This window comes from Myotis nattereri (assembly GCF_964212035.1).
Source record: "Myotis nattereri genome assembly, chromosome: 11".
NCBI lineage: Eukaryota > Metazoa > Chordata > Mammalia > Chiroptera > Vespertilionidae > Myotis > Myotis nattereri.
The window spans coordinates 49609195-49629208 of NC_138086.1; the positions used below are offsets into that span (position 1 = coordinate 49609195).

Below are 20014 nucleotides of genomic sequence, written 5' to 3' on the forward strand. Positions count from 1 at the left end.
ATCCTACCAGAGCAAATGTCTTTAATCACTCCCTTGTAGCATTTTCAGTAGAACAATCAAGAAAACACTTTGCTTCTAGTAGGAGCATTTGTTTTGAAGGTAAATGGAAGTGTGAAATAACTTTAAACTTGTTTTAAGCTACACAGGTGGTAAATGGCAAAACAGGTCTGTCTGATTGATGCCAAAGCCCATATTCTTTGTTACACCCATAGAAAAGATAAGTATGTTTCAGATTGACCACTTTTGCTGCTTATTAGGACTTATAGTTGGTTTAAAATGAAAAGTAAACATAATAGTGACAGTATAACTAGACAATTAATTTTGGAGTTTTGTTTTCTTCTTTTTAAGTTTAATATTCGGGGTAACTAAGAGACGCTGACCCACAAAGGACATATTTTAACAAGTTCACAGATGAGTTCCATCTTGGTTCACTGGTTGTGAGGTTGCCTTCAGGACTCTATAAGTGTCTGTATTCCATGAGACAGATAAATCTGGGGCTCTGCAGTTCGATTCGAAGTTTAAAACCGTATATGTTCTTTAATGCCTTTTTTTCCTGAAGACTTACAATCCGTGTTCTTATGAGAAGGTATATTCATGCCACTTTCCTGCACTGCAAGGTCTTCTGCAGGGAGCACTCTTAACACCAGAGTGCTTTGACACACAGGAATGGACTTGAGTCCTTAAAGTTTGGGGCATAAAACTTGCATTAATTCTCAAGGATTCCATAAATGGTAGCTGCTGCTATAAAAATAATAATCATTATTATTATCTCCCCAGTGCAAACTTTTTCTCTACAACAGCAATTTTCAACCAGTTTGCTACAAGAATTTTTAAAACATTTAGTCAGGGACCCTGACCTCTTTTCCCTTAGATCAGGGGTGGGCAAACTTTTTGACTCTAGGGCCACAATGGGTTCTTAAACTGGACCGGAGGGCCGGAACAAAAGCATGGATGGAGTGTTTGTGTGAACTAATATAAATTCAAAGTAAACATCATTACATAAAAGGGTACGGTCTTTTTTTTTTTAGTTTTATTCATTTCAAATGGGCCGGATCCGGCCCCCGGGCCGTAGTTTGCCCACGGCTGCCTTAGATTGTCAAATTAAAAAAATGACAACAGCCAATACAACAATAAATATCTTGTGTGAATGAATCAAAATGATACCTTATGGGGGTGGGGAGGTCAGATCTCTATGTACAGTCTAAATTCTGGTGAGTTTTTTAAAGGTACTTATTTTATCTTATACTTGGCATTTTTTGCAATAAAACATAAATTGCTCTTTTGTTTCCGTATATTTCCAGTAAGAAAAAAGTGAAATTTAATAGGTTTCTAACAGGTTTACATCATTAACTATGAAAACAGAATTGATTATATAATGTTGTAGTCAACTAGGATTGATTTGGAGCACCCCTATGTTGTTCAGTCCTGTGGTAGACTAGCCAGTTCAGACATCCTGGGGCCTTGGTGGCGTTCACAGGAGGGGAGGGACACCACTGGAATATGCGTTCTAATGAGAGGTGAGCTGGTGCTTCTTCCGGCACTCCTCTATTCAACACTTACTTCTGCCTCTGTCCAGCATCTTTTCTCCATGAGTCCTGTGTCATCTGAGACCTCTAAAGTAGTATTAGTTGGTTAGCCTTCTGGTTTTTTCTTGGCGATTGCAGTTGTAGCACCAGGACAGAAACACTCTGACTATGGAGAAAGGCCCAGCCTGGAGAGACTGCTTTCATGTTTTGGTGTGTGTGTGTGTGTGTGTGTGTGTGTGTGTGTCTGTGTGTGTCTGTGGTGTGTGTGTGTGTGTGTGTCTGTGGTGTGTGTGTATGTGTCTGTGTGTGTGTGGTGTGTGTGTCTGTGTGTGTGTGGTGTGTGTGTGTCTGTGTGTGTGTGTGTGTGTGTGTGTGTGTGTGTAGCATTCAGGGATCCAGAATAAGAGCTCTCGTCTTGACAGCCTCAGAATATATCCTGAGAGTCTGCTAAATTCTTCCACATTATCATGCCCCAAATGCAAGGGAGAATAGTCATTTATATAATACGGATGACAGCGTAAAAATATTAGTTCCCTTAGCAGCTCTGTCAGTGTTCCTTGATGGTAGCCAAACCGGTGCTGGGCAAGCCACAAAATCTAGACTTCAGTCTGCCACTTCTAGTTGGTCTTTGGCACAGTTCACTTAAGCAGTTGTTATAACATTCTGCAGTTTTGCAAGATATAGTGGAAACATTGATTATTGTAATCTAAGTCGACTCAAAATTTCTACTCAATCCAACTATGGAGAGCTGTATTCCAAGAGCCCATAAATTGGTTATTTGGAATATAAACTATATTTTCCCGCAGGAACAACATATGTTATGTGGATGGAGTTTCCTAAGACCAATGCATAAAAGCCTATTTAACTCATACTGTGATTTGACTCATAAATATTAATATTGTTAAACTTTTTGGGTGTTAGAACTGAGCAGCCCTTATTCACAGGAGAGAAAAAAAAGTATTCTCTTGTCTTTTCAGGGTCTTGGGTTTGACCCTAGGCAAACTTTGAATTTTTAATATCTTCTAATTCCTTTCTACATACATTTTAACTCTATTTGATTGATCTCTAGGACTCTATTTCTTAATCTTTTTTTACCTTTACCCTTACCATACTTTAACCCTCTAGCTTCCAGATAGCCTAATCAGCCAAGATTTTTGGAGCACTTTTTGTGGTTTATATTGTGAAAATAGATATGTTGATATACTTCTTTTAGCTACTACATCTTGCCAATCACTGCTTTTGAGCATGAATTGGAGTCAGACGCGCTACCGTTGCGCCACGAAGTCGACTTGAGCGTGAATTGGTTTCTCTATGAAAGGATTCTTCCCATATGGTTCCAGGATGCTTATTCTCCTAGAAGAACCTCTTGGTGGTGAAATTACAAGGAGTGTAGAGATTCAGTTCCAACAAAGGAGTTATCTCACAGGGTAAAGCAGATCTCTTCTAAAGTAACAGAACAAACAAAGCAAACAAACTCTTAGACACCGGCAATAGTACGGTGGTTACCAGGGCGGAAGGGAGGTGGAGGGGGATAAAGAGGGTAAAGGGGCATCAGTGGTGACGGAAGGAGACTACACTTTGGAGAGTGAGACACAGTGCAATATACTGATAATGTATTATAGAATTATACACTTAATAATATGTATTAAACAATGTCACCCAATAAAGTTAATTTAAATAAATAATAAATATTAGCTGCTGTTTTAAAAAACTGATTTGTTTTAGAATTATGTCTCTGATGTCATCTTTCCTATTTCTATTTTTCAAGATAACATCTAAAATTATGTATATTCCTATTCTGACAGCTTATAGGAACATCCAGTAAATAAATGCCTTTTCCCTACTTTCGGAAAATGTTCACAATTTGTAGCAATGGCAGATGCTACATTTAGCAGCATGTGAGCTCTAGCAGGAGCAGGTAACTTTATTTTGCTTGTTGCTTTAGCCTTAGCAAATGGAGTAGTGTCTAGCAGAGTGGTGCTTGGTGGAGACTTTCTGAGTAATCCTTTAAGAGCTTTCTTCGTGGCATGTCCATTTTTAAGGATATATTTTTATAGCTTTGTTGAAATTATTAGTGTCTTTTTTGTTAAGTTGTTAAATTGTATGTGTTTGACTTTTGAATGTTCAGGAAGAGTGTGATCCTCTCTCTCCTCACCTCCCCACAAACAAAAAAACTAAGATTATGTGAACCTAGTGATAGGCCTTTGGTGGGGAAGAAGACATGAAGCTTTGTTTCCTGTTGAAATTAGGGGAAAGGAAGTACCTTTGCTAAAACCCGTCACATCTTCAACTCTGTTTCTGACTGGAGAGAAAATAGGGTATCAGTCAGACTAGAGGAAAAGGGGACCTGTTGAATTTTTGTCCCATTACCTTATGTTTTACTCTCAGAATAAATATCAACACACAGAGGCCGTTCCTTCCACTCTGTCTCTTTGTGTTCCACCCTGGTAACCACCGTACTATTGCCGGTGTCTAAGAGTTTGTTTGCTTTGTTTGTTCTGTTACTTTAGAAGAGATCTGCTTTACCCTGTGAGATAACTCCTTTGTTGGAACTGAATCTCTACACTCCTTGTAATTTCACCACCAAGAGGTTCTTCTAGGAGAATAAGCATCCTGGAACCATATGGGAAGAATCCTTTCATAGAGAAACCAATTCACGCTCAAGTCGACTTCGTGGCGCAACGGTAGCGCATCTGACTCCAATTCACGCTCAAAAGCAGTGATTGGCAAGATGTAGTAGCTAAAAGAAGTATATCAACATATCTATTTTCACAACAGAAGGCAGACCTAATAAAGCCGTTACCTGAGCTGTAAGATTTTAATTAGAAACAGAATGCTAGACTTGGGTGGACCTTGATCTTCTGGTCACCTCATGTCTCTAATGAGGACAGTGGAATTGAGATAGATCAGAACTTTGACAGAGAGCCTAACGGTAATGAACTCTGACTCAGGTTCACCTGTTGAATCCCTGCTCTGCCACTTACTAACCGTGTGTCCTTGGGCAAGTTACTCAACCTCTCTGTATCTCAGTTTTCTCACCTGTAAATTAGGGATAATGATGGTTCCGCCTCATAGCATTGTTAAGATGATTAAATGTGCTCAGGTGGTTTACCTGTGTTATCTCCTTTAATATTGCCATAATCCTATGAGTAGGGATGTTGTCTTTATATTAAGAATGGGGAGTCTAAGGCTTAGAGAAATGAAGTAACTTAAGTTCTATCCGGTCCAGATGCCAACAAAAATCTTCTACTACTTGACACTACTTCTTGCTGCCTTTGCAGGAGGAGTACAGGCATTCAGCGTGAAAGGGCCTGGTGTGTGGAGGACAGTAAGAAATTGTGTGGCTGGAGCACAGGGGTGAATGGTGGGGAGTAGGTAGAAAGCAGTGCACGTGGAGAGGTGGAGAAGCAGCTACTTTTTAAAGGGCCTTGGATGCCTGGGGAAGAGAAGTGAAGAGCCAAGCAAAGATCTTTTGTAAGCTAAAGGACATGACTGGCTCTATCTTTTCGGACCATAACTTGGGTGGAATTACAGAACTGGAGAGAGAAGCAGGAGTACTAGCCAAGATGCCGTTGTAGGAGCCTAGTCCTGTGGTCTCCAAACTTGATTTATTACACACACTTTTCAACAATTTTTAATCGGTGCCCATAATATAAATTCATATATTTCTAAATTATCTATGTGTAATCCAATCCCCAAACTAAATATGTGCTGGCAAAACTTCCTTTCATATTTTCAAAGATATAAAGTGAATATATAAATGTTCTAATATTTTCTTCTTGCCTGTCAGCAAGTTGTGTTGTGCACCTCAGTTGGGAAACCACAGGTGTAGGGAGAAGTGCAGGAGGGATGGCCGGGGCAGGGGACTTGGGAGAAGGCATGGAAGAAGGGTCAGCAGCAGCATTTGGTGGCTGATTAGTTGTGTGAGATGAGGATAAAGGCAGAGCTCTAGCTTGGGAGTTGTGGAAAATAATTACCACCACTAATAAGGCAGTGAGTATCAGAGAAGGAACAGGCTCTTAGGACTATAATGATGTGCTTAAGTTCCATGTGGCTTTCTGCCTGAAGATGTTATAGTACCATTTTCATGTAGCAATTTTTAGAAATTGGAAATTAGAAAAGTTTCAAGAAGAAAAACCATTTAATTCATTATAGTTAACAGGAAGATAATCAGTTTTGTAGATCATTCAACTCACATGTAACTTTCAGTTCTGGGAAAGTCCCTTGAAATCATCGATAAAGTATGAGAGAAGTCTTGTAGGTAGGCCTAGTGATGTAATAAGAAATAGAACACAGATTGTAACTGTGGCCAACGTGATTTTTCTTACATGACAACAGGGTGAATCCTTGCTTGCTACTGACAAGGTCACACCCCCGCTGACGGCAGAAGGGCTTTTAACGGCCTGGGCCCATGGCCTCGGGCCCCTTCTGCACGCCCGGAGGGCTCTGTTATCACCAGCAGTATCTGCATGGAGGCATCCCGTGCTCTATCTCCTTCCTTCTCTGTTTCCTTTGCAGGGCTTGCTGTTTGGATAGCAAAGCAAGGTCAAGCTATATTTTTGGTATTACTGGCCTCATTCTCACCCGTTTTTTACTGTGGACCAGTCTTTTTGGTCTAGCCTAGCTCAAATAGAGAGCAGCAAACTCAGACTCTAATCAGGTTAATGATGCTTGTCATCTTCCTGAGAGAAATTCATACCCCCCTCCCCCAGAAGATTTATTTAAGCAATATAGTATAAGTGTTGAATCTAAGACAATCCGCAAATCTGTGTGGTATGTGAAGACACCCAACTTAATTCTAAGACTTGATTATTTCCAAGAAACTCCGCATAATCTGTAGGGACACACGTAACAGTAGTGATGGAGAAACTATGTGCTTCTCTAGGTTTCCCAATAGTGTGGCCTTATTTTCCAAAGCAATGATTTCCCAGCCAGAGATACAGCCACATTCAAATGCAAGCACACATCTCTGTTCCCAGGACTAACATAGAAGCTCTTTGAATCTCCCACCAAATACACTATAAGTGTGCCTGAAGGGTCTACTTTCTAAGCATGTACTATACCTCATTAATAATGATAAAACATCCCTATTACTCAGATTCTGAATGTTAGACTGTGTTCTGTATCCTAAACTAAAGCAACTTATCAAAATTGTGACTAATGTAATTATGGTGCAAATGCCATCTTTCAGAGTATGCATGAAAATAATACATTTCGCTAGATCATGTGCTTAGTATTTTAGCAGGGGGGATTGGGTTTGCATTAAGTCAGAATTTGTTTAAATGGGACTATTGTATTTATACAAGCATGTTACTGACTTTATAGCTTGGCATCTCACAGAGATAATGACACATTTTGGTGGATTTGAATTTCCAAAATCCTTTGCCAGATAGGAAAGGAAGAAATTACATATAGATTTTACAGCTTTTCATGAATAAGACCATTTTCTTTTTGGTCAAAATATGAAGAAAACATGTTAGGTAGAGATGTTTTTAGATTTCTCATGCTTCCAGTAGCAAAAATACAAATTGTGCTAAGAAAGTCCTTTTATACAGGCATTTTCAAGGCAAAATCCTGAGCAAATTACTTTTTCATAGTGGGCTGAAGGGAAAAGACATTGTGTTACAAACTTGTGTTTTCCCCTGCATACATATTACTCATGATGCTTAGTAAAAGTAACGTTTCTGCTAAGAGCTAGCGAAGATTATTCCACATACTAAAATTTCCAATTACATTGGTTGGACAGTTAGAAAACATAGAGAACCCTGTATTACAATCTCTTGTAATTCTTCTGTATGACTTACACATATTATGCCATTCATTTACATTTTGCAATACATAATAATTCATTTGTTTTCAGGACTACAGCTCTACTTTATTCAGAACGCAGTTTTCTAGACCCAAATATCATCCTTCTATGTTCCGTGTTGTGGCAGATTACTGTTGCATTGAAGCTTTTCTGTATAAGAAATGTACTACAGAAGGGTGTTAGAAATAGCTGTGCCATAAAGGAAGCTCTGTGGCAGAAGCAAAGGGGCTATAGTGGATAAATTGTGCAAACGGCTGCTTGTTTGGAAATCAAATTTAATTGAAAAGAGCTTTCAATCACTAGTTAATATAACTGCTTTAAATTTACAGACAGTGGGAGTAGCTCACCGTTACCCAAGTATGCTTCATCTCCCAAACCAAACAACAGCTACATGTTCAAACGGGAGCCCCCCGAGGGATGTGAGCGAGTGAAGGTCTTTGAGGAAATGGCGTAAGTAATGTCTTTTCTATCAGCTGGGATCTGCAAAGCTGTAAAGCTTTTTACTGAGACCAGTTGATTACAGATGAATCAACTACTCCATCCAGCTGATAATGTGTTTCAGAATTATGAAAGGAGAATCAAATAGGCAAAAGAGAGCTTATTAAAGGAGAAGCGGAGGCTGTATGCTGGGAATATGTAAGCTGATACAAAAGAAACTTGGGAACTCATACTTACTAGCTAAAAGCTCTATGTTCAGTCGTTCAGAATGTTCCCTTCCGAGGCTGTGGGGATGTAGGTGGCTAACACAGAGACGATGAGCAGCAGAGTTAGTATCAGCACCATGCGTGGTGCATCTGATGGCAGTGACCACCAGCCAGAGGAAGCCAGTCTTCTTCCCTGTGGACACATGTACCATGTATAGTCACCGGACTTTCTGTTTACAGATTTTTTCTTTCTGAAATTTCAATATGTACACATTAGAAATTAAAGGAAAAGTTCATACTGTAACTACTTGGCAGAATAGCTAAAACAAAAAACCAACAACCTGTGTGGCTCTTGGGCAAAAAAGTACAATCATCCCTGTGCCCAGTGCAGGTGTGCGGCGGAGGCCGCTGTGCCCTTGCATGTAGCAGGGACAGCCCGGCCTGTAGGGGAGGATGGCTTAGGTTCTGGGCATGGGAGGAGAGGAAGGGCTTGCAGACCCTGCTTTGTTGGGCTGACTGGCTCTTTGAGGAGCTACTGAAACTTTATTTTTCTGATCTGTGTTAGTCGAAAGTATGTATAGAGATGCAGAAAAAGGAGGAAACGGTGGGGTAATCCTCTCCCAGTATACTTTTTCTTAAAAGAAAGAGCTTTCCAACTGAGCATGGTCTTCAGCTGTAATGTGAGAGGTGTTTCCACGTCCCTAAATGCTTGAAAGCACACGAATGACCTCTGGGAAGATTTGTCTGCCCACATACCACTTCAGTGCTGTGTACATCAGGATCTGCCAGCTGACTTTGCTATGGAAGATGTTTACCCCTCTGTACACTTAACTCATCCCCTGCCATTCACATTTTAGCTGTTTTAGAGACTCCAATTAGTTCAGAAAGTGCTCACCTTTTTCGTGATTGTAAGTAAACCTTATTTTGTTTTATGGTTTTAGGTCTCGTCAGCCTCTCTCAGCCCCTCTCTTTTCATGTCCTGACAAAAACAAGGTTAATTTCATCCCAACGGGATCAGCTTTCTGTCCTGTAAAGCTCCTGGGCCCTCTCTTACCTGCCTCTGAGCTGATGCTCAAGAACTCTCCCAGCTCTGCCCAGAACCCAGGCCTGGCCACCCTGACCGTGGAGCAGCTCTCCTCCCGAGTCTCCTTCACGTCGCTCTCTGATGACACCAGCGCGGGCTCCACGGAGGCCTCCTCCATCCCGCAGCCATCCCAGCAGCCCCCGCAGCTCCTGCAGGACCTGCAGGGCGAGGAGCACGTCTCTGCGCAGAACTACGTGGTCATCTAATGCCGCCGCGGGGGCTGGCCCTACGGAACTGCCCACGGATTAGGAACCAGGTCTCAGATGTCTACCTGCATGGAGTGACAAACTTTCTGAATGCCACCACCGACAACAAGCTACTTAGCAGCATCGTAAAGTATCTCAACACTGATCTTGGCAGGGATGGAACTCCTCTTCAGCAGTTTTTGTGGAAAGCAGCAATGCTTGCAAAATGTGTGTCACTGAGCATTTTAAGTGGAGACTATGCATTTCATAGTATGTTTGACAGATTAGTACTGTGTCCTGTGTTTTGTTCCAAATTCTTCAGTATAAATAAGCTCTATATCAAAAAGTTGCCTGTCTAAGTAGAAAATGTCTTGCTGTGTTTTGTCCTATGGAAAATACTGTACTTCAGGATTATGTTTACAATCGATCCAGGTGTTTGTTTCTAACTTCAGTAATACATACAATGCAAAAAATAAAATAAAATAAAATAATGGCCACAACAGTTGCACAGTGCCCACCCTATGGCCTAGCTTCAGGTACTTCAGTTGAAGTCTAAACTCAGGTAACTTGGAATGTATATCATATTGGGATATTAACTATTTCACAGCTAAAAAGCTAAAGAGGGAACATCACTCTTTGCCTTTCCTTGTTTTACGCATTTCCCTTTCCTCATTACATTCCACTTCCTTAGAATAAGAAGTGCATTCAGCCCTAGGAGAACGGTCATCCTGGACCTGGGGGAAATGAGGACCAGCACACCCAGGGTGTCTGACATCACTCCTGTCATGTGGTTTCCAGGGAAACAGCTGTTGCATTCATGGTCTCAACATGTGTAAACATGGCTTTTTTTTTTTTTTAAAGTTCAGGTGTTGCTCAGTTAATGACTGTTCAGTGTCGCATATAAAGTGTCCAGTACCAGGCTGTACACAAACATTCCACATTGTGTGTGATGGAATTTAAAGGCAAGAATGTCTAGGTTTAAGTTCAGAACGAGTGAAGTTTCACAGGGAGTGGTTGAGATTTGTTTGTTTATGTTGGCCATCAAGGTAATGAAACGCTACTGTTTTATCTAAGGCATGTTAATGTCTAGTTTCCCTTTTGGAGAGTCTTTAATTCGCAGGTTTAAAAAGGACACGCTTGGGGTTATTGTCTTCCTCAAGCAGTTCAGGTGCATGAGTGACATCCATGTAGAGAGGGAATGTGTAGGTCTCAGAATTAATGCCACAGGAGTTAGCGGTTAGTTGGTGACTGACAAAAGCAGTAGTTTGACGCTGTATCATTTAAGCCTCTCTCGGTAGTATCATGAATAGTTCTGTTGGTATTTTGGTCATGCAAAAACCCAAGTAAATAGCCTTGACCTTGCAGACTTGACTTCTCAGCGCAGTGTGAACAGGGCCTCCGATGCTCCCGACTGCTCAGGGGAAGAGCCCGACTTTCAGACATTGTTTTCTGTCACACAAAGAGAGGATCCAAAAGCAAAGGGAAGTTTTGTATTTTCATTCCATTGCTTTCAGTTTAATAAAACGTAGAGTTGTTTCCATCTGCACCTTAAGTATAGGGCACGGTTTTCTTAAGAGTTAGGGGAACAAGATGCCTACAGCTACTGGAACGTTGCAGTTCCCTTCAGTCATTCCCAGGTTGTTATTTTCTAAGGAGGTTGGAGAAGGAAGAGACGGTAGAGATGAAAGCAACACCATTGATTTTTCTTTTAAAGAAATGGCATCTATGTGTATGTGTTTGTGTGTGTATGTATTCTGTGTATTATTTTGTCATGATTCCAATTTTCTTCTTTCCACCAAAGTTTGCAGTAATATTCTCTACTGAAGGCGCATTCTGGCTCCTTTAAATTAGTCAGTGTTACGTTGTAGGAGACTGTCATGGGAAAAGACTCAGTTTACTTTTGCCATTTTCACAGGGGAACCTTTTAAAACAATCTCTTCAGCAAGCAGACACCTTTAACCCTAATAATCTCAGGCCTTGATGAAAATACTATATTTTGTAGATTATGGTTAAAGGGAGAAAATTATTAGTTCTGTAAGATAAATATGAGCTCCATTAACTTCTGATACCTGGTTTAGCATTACCCACGTGTTGATCTTATGCTCTGCTTTTTTCCAAATAAGATGCAATAGTATCAATATCAATTTCCAAAAGATGGACTGAATATGCTTTCCTGGCGATGAAATCTGATGTACGATATTTATAGTGATATGTGCTTTTATTTTCTCATGATAAACTGAATATTAATTGTGTTGTACATTTATTCTTAGCCTATATGAACGTTTTGAACCAAATGTGTTAAAGCTTATGCTTTGCCATATAAATTTCCAGGAAGTTGTTGAGCTCAAATGTATCCTACATCCAGCTGTAGAAATTTGTCAGAAATTGTTTAAATTTTGTATATAGTTGTACTGTTTAATCCTAGCCACTGCGCTGAACAGTATTGGAGTTACCATCAATATGGCTTTACACAAGGAAATGTGTGGCTTTTGTTTTGTATTTTTTCAGTATAGAAGTTCCTGTGTCTTATTTAAATAAAGTTATTAGTAAAAGAGGAACAGTTCACATCCATCTTTGGAAACACTGGGAGGCTGGCTTCTCACCCGTCAGAGGAACTGGGTGCAGGGTGGTGGCCATCTGTGGTGCTCACCGGTTCCCGACCTGCATCTCTGGGGCTGAGGGACTCCAACTGGGTCAGGTTTCCGCAGCCTGCTTTCCTCCTGACATTTAATTTACACACTTTCCATCACAAGGTAAGAAGCTAGATAGATGCCTAAAGTTCTAAGTCTCTGTAATGCTCCCAGCTCCGAGCACCTGAAATAGAGACAACATTGTTCCCACGTTATTATTTTATACCTAAGAACTGTTGGTGAGAACAGGTTATTGTTTTAAGTTTGATGAAATCACCTCAGAAATAGTTACCTATTTCTTGCAATGAAAGCTATAGTTTAAAAAACATTTTTATTTTCTACTCTTTTTATTTATGTTTAGATTCAGGATAAGAGGGAGAAAAGCTTTACAGAACAATGGAGTGTTGACATTATGTCCCGCTACCCAAATGGGCTCATGATAGATCGTGTGTCCTGAAAGCAAAAACAAACCACATTGAGAAGTAGTTTACCAGCGGAGGGTTCATTGCCCAAAGCACATCTTACCCAAGAGATAAGATTTCACCTTTAAAACAAACGTTAAAATGACTATTCAGTGTCTGTGCTTTTGCCTGGAAAAGAGGTAAAATACATTTTAAGCTTGTCAACTATCTTGAGGATGATTCATAATTCAGACGGGGAATTATGTACCTTATGCAACTTAAAAATTCCATTGCAAGTGAATTCCCAGGAAAAGTAGAATTCTCAGTTCTATCTCTACTTGACTCAATCAAATAATAAGCTTAATATATAAACAGCCCTGAGAAACAAGCAGTATGTCAGTATTTGCAAAATCAAGTCTTGAAAAACAAAGGGGGGAAATTAGGCCTAAGTTCTTACATATGTTTAACCTTATACTAGCTAGAAATAGCCACTGGAAGTTTATGAATATTGCAAAATAAGTGCTTATCCCATGCTCCACCCCACAGGGTGAGGCCCCTTCTCAGTGTGAAGTTTCCTGCCCACACATGTTCCCTACTGCTCTTCTGCAGCTTCTGCCTTCTCTTCTCCCCCATCTTCGTACTCAGGGCTCTGGAGCTGCAGGACTTTGTGAAGTGGGATCCCTTCATTCACAGCAGGAGTCAACATCTGCATTCTGTAGTCTAGCCCCACAGTTCCAGTTGTCTGAAGAGCATCTCTCAGACTTGCCTCATCTCAACTTCAGGAATAAAGTGGGATGAAGACACTATCTTGTCCGCTGTTGCACCAAATCAGCTCACCTTTTTACACCCCTCTCCCTATATCCCAGAAGACAGACGGGAATTGCAAGTCCTGGCGTTTTCTCCACCTACATCTCTCTGATGAGCTTTTTCCTTCCTACTGTCTCCCCTCTGAATTTCAAGCTGCAGAGGCACGATGGCATCAGATCAGACAGCCAAGCAGGTGGATGAATTTCTTGTGAGAGAGGATTCTGATGGCAAGGAAACAAAACTGAGCATGCTAGACTTCAGTACCTCTCTAAGCCATAGGCCGGGGGTGGGGGGGGTGGGGGGGGGTGGGGGGGGTGTCACCCAATTAGTGCACATGGGCCGAATCCACCCATGGTTACTGTCATAAGTAACATTTTACTGGACCAAAGCCACCCACACTCATTTGCTTATGTAGTAAGTAGTAAAGTCTTGAGGGGGTCAAAAGTTAGATGCGGGTTTCTGACTGTCCGCTCCCCTAACCCCCACATGGTTCACGGATCAGGGGTATTGCCTGCGGCTACCTTGCTTCACAATGGCAGAGTTTCAGAGTTGTAGCGGAGACAGTCTGGCCCCCCTGCCTAAAATATTTACAATCTAGTCCTTTACGGAAGAAAAGCTGCTGACTTCCGCTGGACCAAAGAGCAAACTAGAGGTAGGTGGCTTGTGCTATATGTGTGGCTGTCTGTGAAGTATGTTCACAGACTCTGTGACCCACCTCCCTTCAAGAGGTAGAGCTTTCTTTTCCTCCCCTTAAGTGTGGGCTGGACTTGCTCATGAGTTAGAATCCCACAGAGTGACAGGCTGGCACTTCTGCAATAGGGTTATAAAAAGACAGGCTTCTGTCTTGGGGTGTGCACTTTCTTGGATCACTTGCTATGGGGGGAGCTGTTGTAAGCATTCTCAGGAAGTCTATGGAGAGACCCAGGGCAAGTGGTGGAGTCCTCTGGCCATCAGCTAGCATGGAACTGAGGCCCCTTGCCAGCAACCATGGGATTGAGTTTGGAAGCAGGTCCTCAGCCCCAGCTAAATCACTCCTGGGTTCCTGACTCTGAAAAACTGTGAGACAAACAATGTTTTTGTGTTCAGATGCTAAGTTTTGGGGTACTTCGCTGCACAGGGTTAAAGAACTAATACAATACAGCAACTCCTCTCCATGCCACCCCCCTACCACCGCACACATACTTATACTCATTACTGACACCTAAAGTCTTTAACTATTATTCTGTCTTCTGGTTCCGTAAAATAAAGCTTGCCTTTTTTAGAATGGACACTTCTTGAAAGAAGCCCCTTGGACTCAGTCCATAACAAAGCTTTCTCATGCAACATTTTGTTATTGGAGCAAATCACATGGTATTAAGTCCACTGTATGTGCTTAAATGTTGTCTAATACTAAACCATCTTACCTGAGACAAACCAACAGTGAGGGGTGTGGGGGATTAAACCCTTGCAGAAAAGGATTCCCTATGGAAAATGAGGCAAGAAGGGATGGGGTAGGTGATCAGGTTTTCAAGCTGGGAAAGAAGAAAAAGCAGACTCAAAAAAAAAGAAAAAGAGGGAAATATCTCCACCTCAAAGGTCTTTGTTTTTTCCCCTTAAGAGAAGGCTGGTAGCCCACTGGTTCTAATCCAGCCTGTTCCATTCCATGGGCATTTGCATCTCTCAAAGAGGAGATAAAAAATAAATATTTCAATGGTTCCAGATCAGTTTGGTGATGTCCCCTCTCATTCAAAACAGCCATTTTCTTAACCCTAAGAATTTGAACAATTAGATCATTTTTCCTCCCAAAGATTTTCTGATAACAAGAAATGGGTTTCCTTTCACATGACAAATTCTACTCAAGTCTTGGCATCAGTCTGAAGCGTGACTTCGATGATATTCCTTTAGCCAAAATTGGGTATGGCCCCGCAGGCCATGGATGTTATTTCAAACCACTGTCTGGAAGCAAGCTGGATAAAAGGTGGCTGTAGGGCTCCACCCAGACCTGCCAAATGGGGAGAAGGGTTCGTGCTGGAAAGGCAAACCTTTCTCAGGTTTTCTGTTCCACTTTGTGAAGGAAAAGGGTTATCCCCAAGGGACGGGAGTTAACAAAGGACCCTGCTCCCGGGCTGCAATAAACAGCCTGCCATTTTTCATATGGGCTGAAATCAAGGCAAACAGGGTCATCTTAACTCACTCTTCACTCATCTATGTCTGACGAACACCTGGCATGGTCTCCCTGCTCCCCTTCCCAGTGACCACCCTGGGGGTTTTGTATGAGGAACCTGTTGCTTTTTGGATCTCTGACCCCTTCTCCTGATGGTTCCCCTAAACCCAAGACCGTGGCAGCAGGACCTGGGAGGAGATGAGAAAGACCTGTTGGGACGAGGCTCCAGACGGTTACACCTGGGGAATGGGTCTGTGGGTGGAGGACAACGTGCTGAGACAAGCTTTCACAATAATTTGAAATATTTTATTTTTTCTTTACAATGGGCATGTATTATTTTTGTAATGTTTTGTAAAAGAAGACAGGGAAGCAACATGAGCTGCATTCTGCAATTATTGGCAGTCCCCTTCCCCTGCCGGCACCGGCTTCTTACCATCCGTCCATCCATCCATCCACCCACCATCCAGTTTGCAGCAGAAAATGGGTATGACTGAACTGACTGCTTATATGTTTCTAATATTAAGACAAGGTGGGATTCAAGGGAAGTGATCAACAGGAAAATGCTTAACTTCACTAGTCACCAAAACAATGCAAATTGAAATAATGTGTTGCCTTTAAACTGGCAAAGATTAAAAATAAGGAAAATGTTCAGTGCCAAGGGGGTGGCCAGGGAGGAGTCTCTCCTGTGCCTGCTATTAGAAGGTACAGCCTGAGCGAGAACGTGGCAGCTCTTCCACCAAGTGACAAAAAGCAGGTCACAAACCAGTGTGATCCCCTGGTTTTGCAAAAATCCTATATAATAAAAGGCTAATATGCAAATTGACAGGACGGTGGAATGACCAGTCGCTATGACATGCAATGACCACAAGGGGGCAGACGTTCAACACAGGAGTTGCCCCCTGGTGGTGGTCAGTGTGCTCCCACAGGGGGAGCACTGCTCAGCCAGAAGCCAGGCTCACTGCACTGGCGAGTGCAGCGGCGGTGGCAGGAGCCTCTCCTGCCTCTGCGCAGCGCTAAGGATGTCTGATTGACGACTTAGGTCCACTTCCCATGGACATCCCCTTAGGGCAGTGGTCGGCAAACTGCAGCTCGCAAGCCACATGCGGCTCTTTGGCCCCTTGAGTGTGGCTCTTCCACAAAATACTGACTTCTGCACATGGGCCACGAAGTTTCAATCACACTGTGCGCCCGCACGTGGTATTTTGTGGAAGAGCCACACTCAAGGGGCCAAAGGGCTCCATGTGGCTCGCGAGCTGCAGTTTGCCAACCACTGCCTTAGGGCTCCCGGACTGTGAGAGGGCACAGGCTGGGCTGAAGGACCCCCCCTCCCTTGAGTGCATGAATTTCATGACTGGACCTCTAATGCATATATAAGTAAGTGAAAAAAATAAGACATGAAGAATGTACAAAAACGAATCATGATTATATCTCGTTACATCAGCTTAAAATCTCTGCCTCTAAGGTCCTCAAGGACAGCGTGGCCCTAACATCCTCCTCCTGCTGTCCACTGTCATCTGCACCTTTCCTGGCCTGTGGGTGAGTCAGTCAGGGGCCACCACCTGGATACTCATGCAAGAGGCCCAGATCTTCCCCAGACCTCCATGCCCTCCCTTCCCCCCAACCCCCCTTGCCCTGCTCGCACCTACAAAGTGAGGCCAGAAGACCAGGACGTGTCAGACCTCAGCCTGGACCCATTCTCAGTCTTCTCTGGGTAATTTGCCTTTAGCCGTAGACATGGTTTACGGGTCAGAAAAACCAGCCTGCCTGGGCCTGGGCTCCTCTCCCTGGGCTCACCAGTGAAGCTCCAGATACAGAAGCCAGGGCTCCCCGGGGCTGGTGCCGAGGGCCGGTAACAGATGGGTGGCAGACTGCAGGGAGCAGGAGCTCAGGCTGGTGGGTGGTCAGGCTTTGTTCTCTCCCTGCTGGCTTCTTCCCCTCGGGCTGGAGCCAAGGATGGCAGCTCCCATTGGCAGGATAAAAATACCTCTCAGTTTGACGGCTGCGGCCCACGCATGGCCCACTGAGCCACTGAGGGCAAGGGCAGAGGAAACGGTGCAGAATGGCCGTGACCGCCCTGCAGGGAAAGGTGGCCAGAGGAAGCTCCCGCTCGCTTCCACGTGGACAGTTCGGGGTTCTGGTGCTCACAGGAAGTTCCAGTGACATCGGTGCTGCGGCATCAGGCATCAGTGTGAAACCACGATCAGCATGCATGTTTCTGACTTTTATTGTTCCTCTATCCCTTGGAGGATTTATAGAAGCTCTAGTCATTTCCTCAGGAAAAATTCAGAGGTACATTTTCACACACACACACACACACACACACACACACACACACATGATCTCAAAAGATGTACAGAACTCTGGGGCTAAGAAGTCCATAAATCCCTGGACGGGAATAGGGTTTCTAACCCAGCTGCCAAAAATGTCCATGAACTTCTAGAAGAGAGCGATAGAGAGGGTGTGGCTGTGCCGAGCGCTGGTCCAGTCCCAAGGATGCCTTCTGTGTGTGCTGGAGACAGGGGACCGGTGGAGGATGCTCTACAATGTGGAACCAACAGAAATACCAGCAAGGAGACACCTCAGACCAAAAATCAATGAAAGAGCTCCCGGGAAGTGGCTGGGAGCCGGAGCTGATGCATAGTCAGGCCTCCACTGATGAGGCCTTATTTCTAAACTCAACCGCCTCTCCCCTGGCTTGCAGAGGGGCCCTGGGTGCAGGCCTCGTCGGGTTTCAGACGACGTTTCCTGAGCACTTCCATCCCGCTCTCTGCTTGGGTAAGTTATGAAGAAGTGGCCCATCCTAATGCCAAAGCCAGCGCTTACCCAACATGAGGTGGGGCTCAGGGGCCGTATCCCACCAGTAAAGTGTCAGGCAATAGGAGCTGGGGACTGGGTCAGGGAAGGAATTGTGGGGTGGGGTGGGGGGAGCACACGCAGGAAGAGATTTGATAGAGAGCCTACGGGGCCCAGAAGTCAACTGAGGTTCATTGTGTTCCTAGGAAAACACTGGTTCAAGGAATGTGGCCACGTGCTTGAGAACTCTAGAGCGAGCATTTGGGCATGCTGAGAACAGTAGGGCTCTCGTCAGTTTCCTATCAATTACTTATCAGAAGGTAGGACACAGGTGTATGTTTTGTATTAAGGCTAAGGACCCTATTTTCAGAGGAAAGTACAAAGAGGTCAATGGATGAAAGTTTAGATGAGCCACAGGAGAGCAATGATACTCATGCCGACCTAGCAACTCGCCGCCCCCAGGGTCCGGCCATGACCAGCCGCCTCCCCTCCCCCACCGTGGGTCTTGTCTAGACCTCTCTGCCTCGGCTTGCTCAGACTCCGCCATTGCTCAAGGCTCCCATGGTTTTATAGTAACCGTGCATTGCTTTTTTTCATTTGGATTTCTGCTCTTTGGTCATGGGCACATTGTTTCATATCATCACCAGTTCACAATGAAAGGAGGGAGAGAAGCTGATAACTTCTTGACTCTTGTCTGGGTGGAAAGTTAGTTCTGCCAGGACTGCCCAGAGTGTGAGTTACTAACTAAGACCCTGTCTCTCCTAGCAGAATGGGAGCCAGCACTGCTCAGAAGGGGACATGGGTGTGACCGGTAGTTAGAATGTTCATGTGGAACTTTCTAATCTCCTGGCCAATATTTTAAGACCATTTTCTACTAAAAATAAAGACAACCCACGCAACTTCGTTCTTTAATCCACATCTATTTTCTTCTTTCCTTTGTACAAACTAGATTTTACTTATTGATTCAATTGCAGTTTACATTCGATACTATTTTGTATTAGTTTCAGCTGTGCAGCATAGTGGCTAGACAATCCTATACTTTACACGGTGTTCCCCCTGGTATTTCCAGCACTCACCTGGCACCATATGTAATTATTACAATACTAGAGGCCCAGAGCACGAAATCGTGCGCGTGTAGGATCCCTAGGCCCGGCCTGCTATCAGGGCCATCTTCCGCCCGCTTGCCAGTCCCCAGTCCTGCCCCGCCACCGACATCCAGACATCCACCCGGGTTCCCCATTCACCATCTGGCGATCTATGGGAGCCTGTGGGCTCGGGGGAGGGACCAAGGGGTCCACTGTTCTGCCTGCTCACCAGTTCCCAGTCTTACCCCACCGCCAACACTCACCAGGTTCCCCGTGGTTCCCCATTTGCCATCCAGCAATCGGAGCCTGCGGGCTGGGGGGAGGGACCCAGAGGTGGTCAGTGTACCTCATAGCAACTGGTCGATCGGTTGTTCTGGTCGTTACGCCGTTATGGTCACTGGCCTTTTATTATATGGGATTATTGACTTATATTTGCTACACTGTACTTTACAACACCGTGACTGTTGTAACCTCCCATCTGTACTTCTCATCCCTTCACTTTTTTCACTCAGCCCCTCAAACCCTCCTCCCCTCTGGCAACCATCAGTCTGTTCTCTGTATCTCTGAGTCTGAGGCAGTGGTTCTCAACCTTCTGGCCCTTTAAATACAGTTCCTCATGTTGTGACCCAACCATAAAATTTTTTTCGTTGCTACTTCATAACTGTAATGTTGCTACTGTTATGAATCGTAATGTAAATATCTGATATGCAGGATGGTTTTAGGCGACCCCTGTGAAAAGGTCGTTCGACCGCCAAAGGGATCGCGACCCACAGGTTGAGAACCGCTGGTCTAAGGTTTTTCAAAGTCAACTTTAAAGACCTAGAGCCTTTTTTAGGCAGATGTCACAGTACTCCTGAAATATTGTCTGCCCTGTCCCACTTCCCGGCCCCTTACTGTTAGGCATGCG

General features: G+C 43.7%; 1 protein-coding gene across 2 annotated transcripts in view; it reads left to right on the top strand.

Annotated features, from left to right (window-relative positions):
* GLCCI1 (glucocorticoid induced 1) overlaps positions 1 to 11796 on the top strand; it is a gene marked incomplete at its 5' end in the record, with an annotated part of 78682 nt that extends 66886 nt beyond the window's left edge. For both annotated transcript variants that reach the window (XM_081101764.1, XM_081101765.1), the window contains 2 exons: positions 7665 to 7785; positions 8921 to 11796. In XM_081101764.1, coding sequence (XP_080957890.1) covers positions 7665 to 7785; positions 8921 to 9269 — 470 coding nt within the window. In that variant the 3' untranslated portion in view covers positions 9270 to 11796. The remainder of the gene's footprint in view (positions 1 to 7664; positions 7786 to 8920) is intronic.
* Between the last annotated feature and the right edge of the window lie 8218 nt (positions 11797 to 20014).